At 42.9% G+C, this 11,448-nt stretch overlaps 2 protein-coding genes across 2 annotated transcripts; both read left to right on the top strand.

Annotated features, from left to right (window-relative positions):
• Positions 1-1,166: 1,166 nt before the first annotated feature.
• On the top strand, positions 1,167-2,507 carry LOC125316263 (extensin-1-like). Its single transcript, XM_048284272.1, has 3 exons — positions 1,167-1,668; positions 1,717-2,005; positions 2,141-2,507. The coding sequence occupies exons 1-3, from the start codon at positions 1,167-1,169 to the stop codon at positions 2,340-2,342; spliced, it is 993 nt and encodes a 330-aa protein (XP_048140229.1). The 3' UTR covers positions 2,343-2,507.
• Positions 2,508-7,980: 5,473 nt separating this feature from the next.
• LOC115736687 (DNA-directed RNA polymerase II subunit RPB7) lies at positions 7,981-10,580 on the top strand. Its single transcript, XM_030668516.2, has 6 exons — positions 7,981-8,315; positions 8,914-9,079; positions 9,169-9,219; positions 9,447-9,512; positions 9,586-9,654; positions 10,329-10,580. The coding sequence occupies exons 1-6, from the start codon at positions 8,200-8,202 to the stop codon at positions 10,389-10,391; spliced, it is 531 nt and encodes a 176-aa protein (XP_030524376.1). The 5' UTR covers positions 7,981-8,199; the 3' UTR covers positions 10,392-10,580.
• Positions 10,581-11,448: the final 868 nt, after the last annotated feature.

Here is an 11,448-nt window from a genome sequence, read left to right as displayed (position 1 = left end):
AATGCTGTTGGTGCCTGCAAGGATCTTCAAAACATCAATTGATTTCAGTAGGGAAGTCGTTTCATTTCTAGTGTCTTTCTGCTGAAGAAGATCCAATAGCTTGCCTTCATTAATTTTCTATGCCGCGGAGATTTATATTTTTCCTGATTCTATCCCATCGATCACTGACATAGTTAACAGTGATCAGAAGCTGAAGGTAATAACCTTGAGAAACTCCAAGGAGGAGTTAATGTTTTTCAGCATCTCTATGCCATACATTGATGACCTTATGTAAAAGAGAAGCTACCTCTCCATCATTTATATCTGCTGTGTCAAAAGGGACGAACTTAGGACTCTTCAGCTTCGGATGAGTCGTATGGAAAGGCTGGTTTGGCCAAATTTGGTTTTATCCCATGTTTTGTCTTCTTTCCTCTAAACTAGCGCGCTTGTGTAGACGCGTGTGATCGTTTCCTGATCAAACGCGAATTAGGGCTCGTTTGTACTAAGATCAGGGATGGGGCGGTGAAACCGAAACCAAGGCCTAGAGGGACTCTTTCTCAATCTCAGTCTGAAAAGAGATAAAATCCAGAAGAAAGGGGCAACACGCCGTTCTCTGCGGGCCCGGGGAGGGTACGTCAGGTTTTAATGCAGCGTGCGTGGGGAAATGTGGGGCATGACTTCACGGCCATCGGACTCTTTCGGGAGTAGGACACGGTTCCCGAGGAACGTGGCCGTCGGTCTCTCCTCGCCCCCCACTATGTTTTGCTTTTCAAAGTTTTCGTGACGAGGGGTTCAAACTCAAAGAGTCAAATTTATCGGGCACTCTTCTCCCCCAGCGACGCAAAAGAAGCCAAAAAAAAAGAAAATGGGGACCCGCCGCGTCGGATGAGAACGAGCGGGGTCACACGTGGAGCCCTATCGAGCCTCCGTCGTCCTGCAACGAAGCCACGTGTACCAAAGTGGCTCGGGTCATCCCTCCTTCCCTTCCCAGTATTCCTCCGTATGTTTTGCATGTTGCATGCCAACCCACCCCCGCCGGGATGGGCGGGGATGAGGCCCTCGAGCCAGTGCAGTATTTAAACCCTCGTCGGGATTTGATCTCTTTGCTCGCTCGCTCCGTTCGCTCTTTCTCCCACTAATTCCAAAGCTCAAGCGGCAGGCTATGCTCGAGCGAGAAGGTTTGAGAAATGAAGAGGCTTGCTTGGTGTCTTCGCATTTTGGTGGTGGTGGTGGTGGTGGTGGTGCTCCTGTTTGAGCGCACCGCCGCTCTTTCTCTTGGTGCCGTCGCTGGAGATCCCGCCGTTGCTAATCTGGGAGGTGACGTCTCTAGCGACGACAAAGCCTCTTATGGGAGTCCGCCTTATAGTTATGGCTCTCCTCCGCCTCCTCAATATGGTTCTCCCCCGCCGTACGGACAGTCGCCGCCGCCAGTGTTTCACCCTCCACCCTATGGGGGGTCCCCACCCCCTCAGCCGAGTCCCCCGCCTTCCTATGGGAACCCTCCACCGCCGTCTCAGAGACAGCCTCCGCCGCCCTCGCTCAGATACCCTCCACCACCGTCTCGAGTGAAACCGCCCTCCCGAAGGTATCCTCCTCCCTCCCACGAACATCCTCCTCCGCACTCCTATGGATATCCGCCTCCACCTCCATCCCATGGGAGGCCACCTTCCAGAAGGCATCCTCCGCCACCATCCTATGGACAGCCTCCACCACCCTCCCGGAGGCATCCTCCGCCACCCTCCCCAAGACACCGGCCTCCACCACCATCCTATGGGCAGCCGCCGCCACCCTCCCGGACACCCTACCCCAGACACCCTCCATCATCTCACCGGCATCCACCACCAGCTCGCCATTACCCTCCGCCTTCTCCAAGACATCCACCGCCATACTCTCCACCGTACAGGCAGCCTCCGCCACAGCAACCTCCTCCATCCTACCAACCTCCACCATCTCCTCCATCCTACCAACCCCCACCTCCAACCTACCAACCACCGCCATCTCCTCCATCCTATCAACCGCCACCTCCATCCTATCAGCCCCCGCCCCCGCCTCCGCCTCCGCCATATTCTTCATCGCCACCTTCACATTCCAACCCACCTCCATCCTATCAGCCTCCACCTCCACCATATTCTTCGTCGCCACCTTCATACTCCAACCCGCCTCCATCCTATCAACCGCCACCTCCATCCTATCGGCCCCCACCTCCTACCTACCAACCTCCGCCATCTCCTCCATCCTATCAGCCTCCACCATACTCTTCATCGCCACCTTCGTACTCCAACCCGCCTCCGTCCTACTACACCCCACCGCCGCCGTATGCAGAGACACGTCTTTACCACAGGCCGGGTGTTGGGTTAGCTTAAAGCTCGCTTAGAATTCCGCACACCCGCATGCATCCACAATGCTATGTGGAGACAATAAAAATGTTAAGTGTAGTCTGGTGTAGTCGAGTCCCGCTCGCTGTCCATGAAACGAAATAACAAGTGTAACGATGAGTACTTTGTGCAATGTAACGTACGTCGTTCTCAGTTCATCATCTCCCTTTCCCACGCGTCACTGCTGCTCAGAAATTTAGCGATCTCGTTCGTAGCAGTGGATAGCAGTGAAGCGAGTACATGGTCCATGTACTATTATTGTCCACGTTCGATTTTGATCTTTTTCCGTACTTTGTTAAGATCCAATTCTAATTTCATGACGTCCAAATTTTGAGGGAAAATGCTGACTAGCCTGACTTGATGCCAAAGATGAACGAGGGACGATCATGAAATAAATCAAAAAAAGTCGAACAGGAATTACAGAAATGATCCATGTGCTATTGCTCAGGTTCAATTTTGGTAATTCCTACTTTATTTTGCTACAAATTTTATCCATTGTGACATTTTTTTTTTATATCCATTTTAAGGTAATTTTATGTAATCATCCAAGTGCAGAGAGAATTTGCTGAGTAAGCGTTGGAGATGAACTTCTGACATGAGCATCTTTAACTGTCCATGCAAATCATCATTTAATTAACTGGTTAGACTCTTATTTAAGATTAATTTGACCGATTCAGATCTTTATTTAAAATATCACTCTAATCCTTTTTTTTAAATGATCCCATTTTGGTAGATGTTGCAAAATGGGTTTAAAACTAATATTTAATGGTGTAGGTGATAAATGGATTGTCTTAAATTTTAAAAATAATATTGAGTGAATCATAAATAGGTTACTTAACAAATGGATTTAAAGTAAATTTTAAATGGGTCATAAATGATATACCTAATTATATCAACTGAGTCATAATAAATAGATCATTTCTTAATTTTTTAATTTTTTTAACTTTTTGTTTGAATTTTTTTTCATTTTTTTTCTTTCTTTTACTTTATTTTCAGCGAAATCTCACGGTGGTCGCTTGCCCTCGCTTGTGGTTGGCGAGGGTCGAGCGACCCTCATGACCAACCGGCAGACCCTCGCTAGAATTAGAAGGAAAAAAAATAAAAAATAAAATAAAAAATAAAAAAATCAGATTTTTATTATTTTTTATTAAATTATAAAATCTGTCCACAATGTATTAGCAATATAATTTTTAACAAAAATTTATAAGAAACATTTTTTCTAAATTAGATTAAATATGTAAGTCTTTTAGCAATATGGGTCCAATCGGTTATGGGAGGAGAAATTTGCATTATAATAAATGGGTCATAAATGAGTAATACGAGTCAATTTGGATAGAACCATATGATACAACTCAACACACCTTATTTCAGGTCTTTAATTGAAATTTTTTCAATGACCAGTGAAAAAACGATGACATATGTCGCCAAAATGTAACGATCCAGCCCGGCCCTCATGGGCCAAATTCCTCAAAAGCAACACTCAAGTGTTGACCTCTCATAAAAAACTGCTTTGGGGTCATCAATTTCTGTACCAATAAGAAACGTCTGACATTTCATGTTAATCTTTGGCACTTAGCAACGTTTTTTTTTTTTTTTAAATTTGAGGAAAAAACGGAATATAAAGTTTGTCAAAATAATAGGGCCCAAAACTAGTTTAAGGATGGTAAAAGATATGTCGCAGGGGCTAAAATTGATGGCGAGCAAAAGTGCGTGGACCAACTAGTGATTTTTTTTATTCTACTTCATCTCAGCATATCCTGAAATTATTGAATGAAGATTAATTTAATGATCAAATCTAACACCAGATAAAGTACGGAGACCAAAATTGAAAGTATGTAATAGACCATTTTTTTCATTTTGCCGTCTTCGTTTTATTGAAAGAACAACACTAAATTTATCGAGATTTTGATTTGCAAATTTGTATTTGCTAAATACTACGTCAAGTTGTAAATATATTTCGTATTCAAGAACATGTTAGAATCGAGTATGTATGTATGTACACATACACACACATTAATTTTATAAGGTGCCCGGCCAGTCTAATAGTGGGGTTTTTGTGACAGCAAAAACAATCAAAAGTCAGTCATACTTTTTCAGGCCTAATATCCTAAAAAATACTTAGTTTTAGCTCTTGTTCTCAATTCTATCTTTTGTCTGTTGAAAAACCTTTTTTCCTATAACTGTAGGTTCAGTCCTAATTTTACCTGTGACGTCCCGTACACACCACAGCCCTATGACTTACGTTCTTTGCTTTAATTTTTCATCATAATTTGGCATATACGGAAGCTCTAATCAAATAAATAATTGGCTATATATAACAAGTGCATATTAAATTTCAAACACCAATGATAGACATGCCTAATCCAAGGATATGGCCTTTCATGGTTTCACTAACCAAACCACATATCTTAGAATTCAACCATTTATTTCATCAAATATATTTACAAGGAATTTGATTCAGTTTACAACCACAGTCAAACATCTAGGAAGCGGGATCAAAAAACAACCATCCAAGCCAGTCAACGACTATATATAACCAAAAATGGTTAACATCTCACAACCACAACTCCGCTGAAAACATGAGCAAGCTATCCCATTTCCCATAACTACTCCTTCTCACCACTACCCTTCACCAGCATCATCATCATCCTCAACAAACGGGAGAGGACCCGGAAGCACGTTGTCCTCACCAACCATATACAGTGCCACGGAATGATACAAGACTAGGGCAGACATCAATGCTACCTCGATTGATATGGTACTACTCAGTTTCTTAAACTTCACATCATGATGGTCTGCATCCACATAGTCCTCCCAGGATGAGATACATTCCTAGGGGACTCCTTAACACAAAATTGGTGAAGCGGGACTAACCAGTGGCATTTTTGCTATTTGAAAAACCGCAATTCGATAACAGTAAGCTAATGCCCCATAAATGAACGTCTAACTCAATAAAATGCAAGCATTGAAATTGGAATACCATATCAACAATTCATAATTCCAAATGCATGCATCTTAGGCATTTCCAACAAAGTTTCTTTCCAAAATCTCATGAATTTGTATGCAATGCAATCTTCGGCTCCTTCACAGATAAACCTCATGCCGGTGTGCCGTTCTCGGGGATACACTCCCTCACTCCAGAGGCATCTCAAGCTCCCAAGGCCGGAGGCATCCCCGACCATCAAAAAGCATCGGAGAACATTCTGAATTATGTTTGGCTCCCATGGGGCATCACCAGATAAACCTCATGGCGGTATAACGTTGGATAGACGCACGACAAGTGTTTCACTTTGTCTCATCATGATATGCCATGCCATGCATACATATGCAATATTGCCTTCATTGGCATTCAAAAGTTTTATAAAATGAATGAATCATTCGTATCCATGATCATATTCTTTTCAGAAAAACCCAACAATGTAGAAATCAAGCATATCAAGTGAAATTTCAAGAATACGATCCAGTTTTCAAACTATTGACGAATGATTCTAATGCCATTTCAAACAAATCATAAAAGTTAGAAATCCACTCTCCTGGATTCAAAAATTTCAATTTTCAAAACGACAAATGGACAACGAGCGACGGGTGGCAAACGAAGGGTAGTGAACGAACGGCGGTGACGGCTAGGGCTATGGGACAAACGAATGCGATCTGCTCCGGTAGATAGACGGCGTGCGGTGGCAATCGTGCAGAGTAATGAGAGAAGTTTCTAACAAGAGCTACTGCATGAACCGACGTCGATTTCTATTTATAATAACTCAATCGGCTTAGTCCGGTCGGCTTGCGGTAGAGTCGCCTTATAACGCGTCGGCAACTTGAGCTGCTTGCGGATGAATCACGCCGGCCATGTGGACGTGCGGTTGGCGACCAAGTGTCCGGGCGTGACACGTGGTCCACCGCTTCACCACGCACGACCACATGGCCTTCCACGTGGCCACCTCACCCTCAATAGCCTCCCCCGGTCCCAATTTCACATATTCAAGACCCTACTGTACCCAAAATAAAATATACCGTGTAGCCCTGTCTCCTGATTTTTACCTCATAATTATCCAATAATGTTTCTAGATAAGCTAACTAATATTTTCGGGTCATCACATTATCCTAAACTTTTTTTGTTCCATAAAAAACCCGCAACTTTATGTCATGTCCAAATCTACCCTAAATTTTTTTGTCCTATAAAAAATCCAAACTTTAGCTCTTGTTCCAATTTTATCGTCCAGTCATAATTTTACCCTTAAAATTTTACATTCTCATAAAAAATTCACAAAATTTTTCTTGAATCACAAATCTTCTTCCATTAACTCTCCATCCAAAATTTCTCGTTGATAACTAAGGAATGGAAAACTCTCAAAGCACAAGCTACTCGAGCATCCCGAGTGAGAGCTCTATGAACGCGAGAGATGGAACATTTTCAAGCACAAGAGATCGAAGATGGAGCGCAAAATACCTAAGAGCTATTTTGAGGAGAGTCAAGGGAGGCAGATTTAATACTTAAGTAAAAATTGGTGGTCATTTGTGAGAAAAATAAAAAATTAGAGTAAAATTGAAATTGAACCTAAAGTTGTGATTTTTTTATGAGTCAAAAAAATATTTATGGTAAAATTAGTACTGGAACTAAAATTGAGGGTTTCTTATGGGACTGCATCTAAAATTGAAAATTTGTTATAGTAATAAGAAAAAATTTGGATAAGAGTTTTTTTTTTTTTTTTTTGGTCGAAATGAGCAGCTTTATTGCTAAGTTGGGAGATATGTACAACTCGGATGGGCCCCAAAGAAGAGAATGGCCCCGAGTACAGAGGGGAGTGAGACAAGCTAGTCACTAGATAAAGACCCACGTTGCTCGGCTTGACACAGCCAATGCGCGGCCCGATTCTGCTCCCTTGGGCAATATTGAAAGCCCAAAAGTAACAAAGCCCGGTCCATGAGTTGAAGGCAATCGTGTAGGATGGGAGTGGATGTTCGGGATGACGCATTGTTGTCGACACTCTCGGTGATACCCTCGGTGAAGGCGGTTGAAGGCGAACGGCGAAATCGCTCGAGATCGGCAACAATGTGGCTACGATCTAATTCAATAATTACCTGCTGAATGCTGGAAGCGGAAGGATCTTGCAACCTCCGTTGATCAATACAAAACTGGAGGGCGGTCCGACAAGCTAGGGCTTCCACTTGCTCCGGCTTAGTGGCGTGCACCGTCTAGGCGAAACCGCAGCATCAACATCCCTGGTGGTCTCGAAGAATACCCGTGATAGCGCTAGTTGTGTTGCCTCAACGGAAGGAGCCATGGACGTTGAGTTTGAGGGTACCGGATTGGGGGGGATGCCACTGTCCAGTTTGGTCTTCTCCAGTGTTGGATGGCTTGTGAGTTGAAATTTTTTTTTAGGGGATTAGGCCCACTCTTTTTACGCTTTGTATAGTCTTCGAGAGCTAGAAGGTGCTCGTATGAAGGCACTGAATGAACTTAAACACTTAACTCAGGGAGGAAATTGGGAGATTGGTTCCCCCGGCTTTTCAATTGTGATGACACCGTCCCTTTTGTGATTAAAACGCCACCGTTCTGCTCGTTTCCCTCCTACAAATCGATCTCAAGAACGCTGCCATTTCCTCTTGTGGAGGTTAAGGGCACTATAAAAGGAGCTTCATCGGATGCGGCGCTGGTTTTTCGCGGAGCAACGAGCACGCCCCGAACCGCCCTCCATGTGCTGAGTCAAGCGAAACCCATCATCCCGCTCCCTTCTTGCCTTCGGCATAAAGCTGGAGTTTGGCTTCAAGTCTGCTTCTGAACTGCAACCGTAAGAATCTCAGTCGGAAGGGCGGAGAGAAAAGAAGGAAAGGGGAAAGAGGAAAGATGTTCTTCCACATCGTTTTGGAGAGGAACATGCAACTCCACCCTCGTTTCTTCGGTCGCAGCCTCCGCGACAACCTCGTCGCCAAGCTCATGAAGGATGTCGAGGGGACTTGCAGGTTCTCTTCTTCAATCGACCGCTCTTTTTTTTGTTTTTTTCGCTCCTTAATCTGTGAGTTTCTGCCGTTTGTGTAGTAGTTCCAGCATCAGTCGCCAATTTTATCTATTCCTGCCCTGTGCGTTCTGTGAACAATGTTCGATTCCTGCATAGGCTTGCGGAATTTGATTCGCCAGAGGCTTCGATTTTAGTTTCGCCTTGCACTCTCTGTGCCTCCGAAGAAACAATTAACTTGTAATTTGGATTGGAGAGCAGGGTAAAAAATTAGGGCAATTGAAGGTATTTTGCCTCTGTCAAGTGTTGAGGTTTTCAGTTTAAAAGCGCTGCTTGATTTCCGAGAGGAGCAGATTTCTAATTCCTCATCACGGGTAATTGAATGGGCAATAGATAGTAAAAGTTCTTTCCTTTTCTTCTGTCCACTCTCTCGTTTAGGTTGCTGTTGCTTCCTTTTCTTTCTTTAGAGCAAGATTGGGTGTGGTCATAGCTCTTTTAGAATGCTTAAAGTTGATGTAGTGGGGGCAGTGGAGGCATGGCCATCGGAGAGAAAACTCGTTATTTCACCACTCCTGCGGCATCATGTGATCCATTTTTTGCTACAGTGGTAGGCATGGTTTCGTGGTGGCGATTACTGGTATCGAGAACATTGGGAAAGGATTGATTCGAGAAGGGACGGGATACGTGACATTTCCTGTGAAGTACCAGTGCGTTGTGTTTAGGCCCTTCAAAGGGGAGATATTAGAAGCTGTTGTCACAATGGTGAACAAGGTGACGAGTTTCTTTTATATTCATGTTTAATAATGATCCTGTTGTGTGAAGATACAATTGTGAAGATTAGTAACCATCCTTTTACACAGATGGGATTTTTTGCCGAAGCTGGTCCTGTTCAGATTTTTGTTTCAAACCATGTAAGTCTCTAACTTGCTCGAGCTTTTGCTCCTCAGAATCTTTTTATGCACTCTTCTCATAATGTAATTTTCCGGTGAGTTTTTGTGGACCAGTTTCTATGCTTTCTTACTTTCTCATGCATTTGAATTACTTGTCAAGAAAAGAGAGATAGAACTACTCGTCAATGCGTGTCTTTTGCTTTTATTTTCAACTACTTATACTGTAAATCATCATCTTGGTGTTTCAGTTGATTCCAGATGACATGGAGTTCCAATCTGGAGACATGCCAAACTATACAACATCAGATGGATCGGTATGTTTTTCAAAGGGGCAAACTATGTCTTCAGGTGTATATAATTGTTGAAGTTTTCTATGATTTCTTTCAGGTAAAAATCCAGAAGGACAGTGAAGTAAGACTAAAGATAATTGGGACTCGCGTAGATGCGACCGAGATAGTATGGCTTTCTATTGTTATCCTATACTCCCTTGCATTCTCACACTTTCTTCACTTCAGCTCACTTCTGTCTTCTATCATATGCCTAATTTTGATCAATATTTTACTTTGAAGCAGTAAGATAATTAGTGCAACTACCTTCTTTTATCCAAACAAGTTTCCAGAAGTGTACTGAGAAAGCTTTTGCTTCAGAATTGTAGATAGCTCATCTAGTATTTGGATCACTAAAACTCCTTTTAAAGTCTATCTGCTGAAAGTTTTGCTTTAAGTAGCACGGAAGAGTCATAGGTAACTCTGCTACTAATGGAGGGCCATAGTAATTGCTTTCGTCCTTCCAACCAGAGCGTTCTCTTCACTAGGAACACGTTGTCTGACATGTGACCTCCTTTAGCTTAAGAATTTCAAACGAGTCGGAAGGTCTCTTGAGTGACTGAGAACTCCCTCGAAAGATAATCCCTCTGACATATAAGACGATAGGAAATTGTAGTTCCTTTTTTCAAGTCTCAAAAATTTGGAATCTTGATTCGGTAAGTGGGATTTATTAGTTGGTTGATAGTGCATGTATCATGCAACTTTAGTAGTGGCATATCAGCATGCAGTTGATTATGTCGGTCAACTGATCTATGTTTAATTCAAGCTAGCGTATCTGATATTTTGTTCATTTGTTGTTTGCAGTTCTGCATTGGCACCATTAAGGATGATTTCTTGGGTGTGATAAATGATCCTGCTGCCACCTAACAGAGATGACCTCCATTTTCTTTGCGAGGGAGCTGCATGCCTTTGATGAAGAACATCTAAGCCTATACGTTGTGTCATATGTTTAGTGCTCGTGTAAGGACTTCGTAGAGTTTGGCATGCTCTAGTCAAAACTTTGTCGAGGTTGGCTGGCATATAACTGGCATTTTAAGGAGATTTCTATTCATGTCACTTTTTGGCGGGTTCTCAGTTTTTTTTTTTTTTTTCTATGACGAATGTCACTGAATACCGATCAGTCCACGAGGGAAACTAAATTTACGGTTTGTTAGTTAGCCTAGTTCCTAGGATTTATTGTCTCTTTCTGGAGTGGCTGAATTATTCTGGGCTCGGAGACAATCGATCCCAAGTGTTGTTCATCAAACTGTTAAGAGTTGATTGAGAGTGTGAACTACGAGACAGGCCATGTGGCTAATCACTGCCTCAGTATGCTTGCCAATTGTACCAACTCCTTTGCATAGTTCTTCCTGGTTCCTACTTGTGCCCTCTGGGTTTCTCTTGTTAATTTCATGCAAGCGAATTTCAATTGCTCGTCTTTTGCACCTTAGAATAAGAGCATTTTAGCTTATAAAACAGAAGGAATGGAAGTCTTGCTTAATTTATCGGAAAGTGGTTTTGGTTTTCTGCTCTCTGTAGGAAAATTGCGCCGGTTTTTATTTTCGTGCTACAAGCCATTGGTATATTGAGCTAGTGAGTTGTCATGTATCTTATGTGCTTAGTTGACATAAAGTTATGATTGCCTTGGGCTTTCACTACGCCTCGTCGTCACTATCCTTTGTGGAAGGGTCTTTACTGAACAGGTCGAGAGGTCTTTCTATACGTCTCGACGCATTTTGTACTAGCAGACTAAAGCACCAGTTGGCAAAAGAAAAGGAGCGGTGTGACTTATTGAATCAATTGGATGGTGCATTGAGATGAGACAATGGAGGATATTATGTTCTAAATCGATCCTTCTTGTCAGGAGTCATTGAGTCGACGAGATAAGACTCTATTTGCCTCTCGACTGGAGCTTGATACAAGGGTACGAGACTTTGTGGAGGAT

The sequence above is a fragment of the Rhodamnia argentea genome, chromosome 8, assembly GCF_020921035.1.
Source record: "Rhodamnia argentea isolate NSW1041297 chromosome 8, ASM2092103v1, whole genome shotgun sequence".
NCBI classification, from domain to species: domain Eukaryota; kingdom Viridiplantae; phylum Streptophyta; class Magnoliopsida; order Myrtales; family Myrtaceae; genus Rhodamnia; species Rhodamnia argentea.
This window is presented reverse-complemented; position numbering and strand designations above follow the sequence as displayed.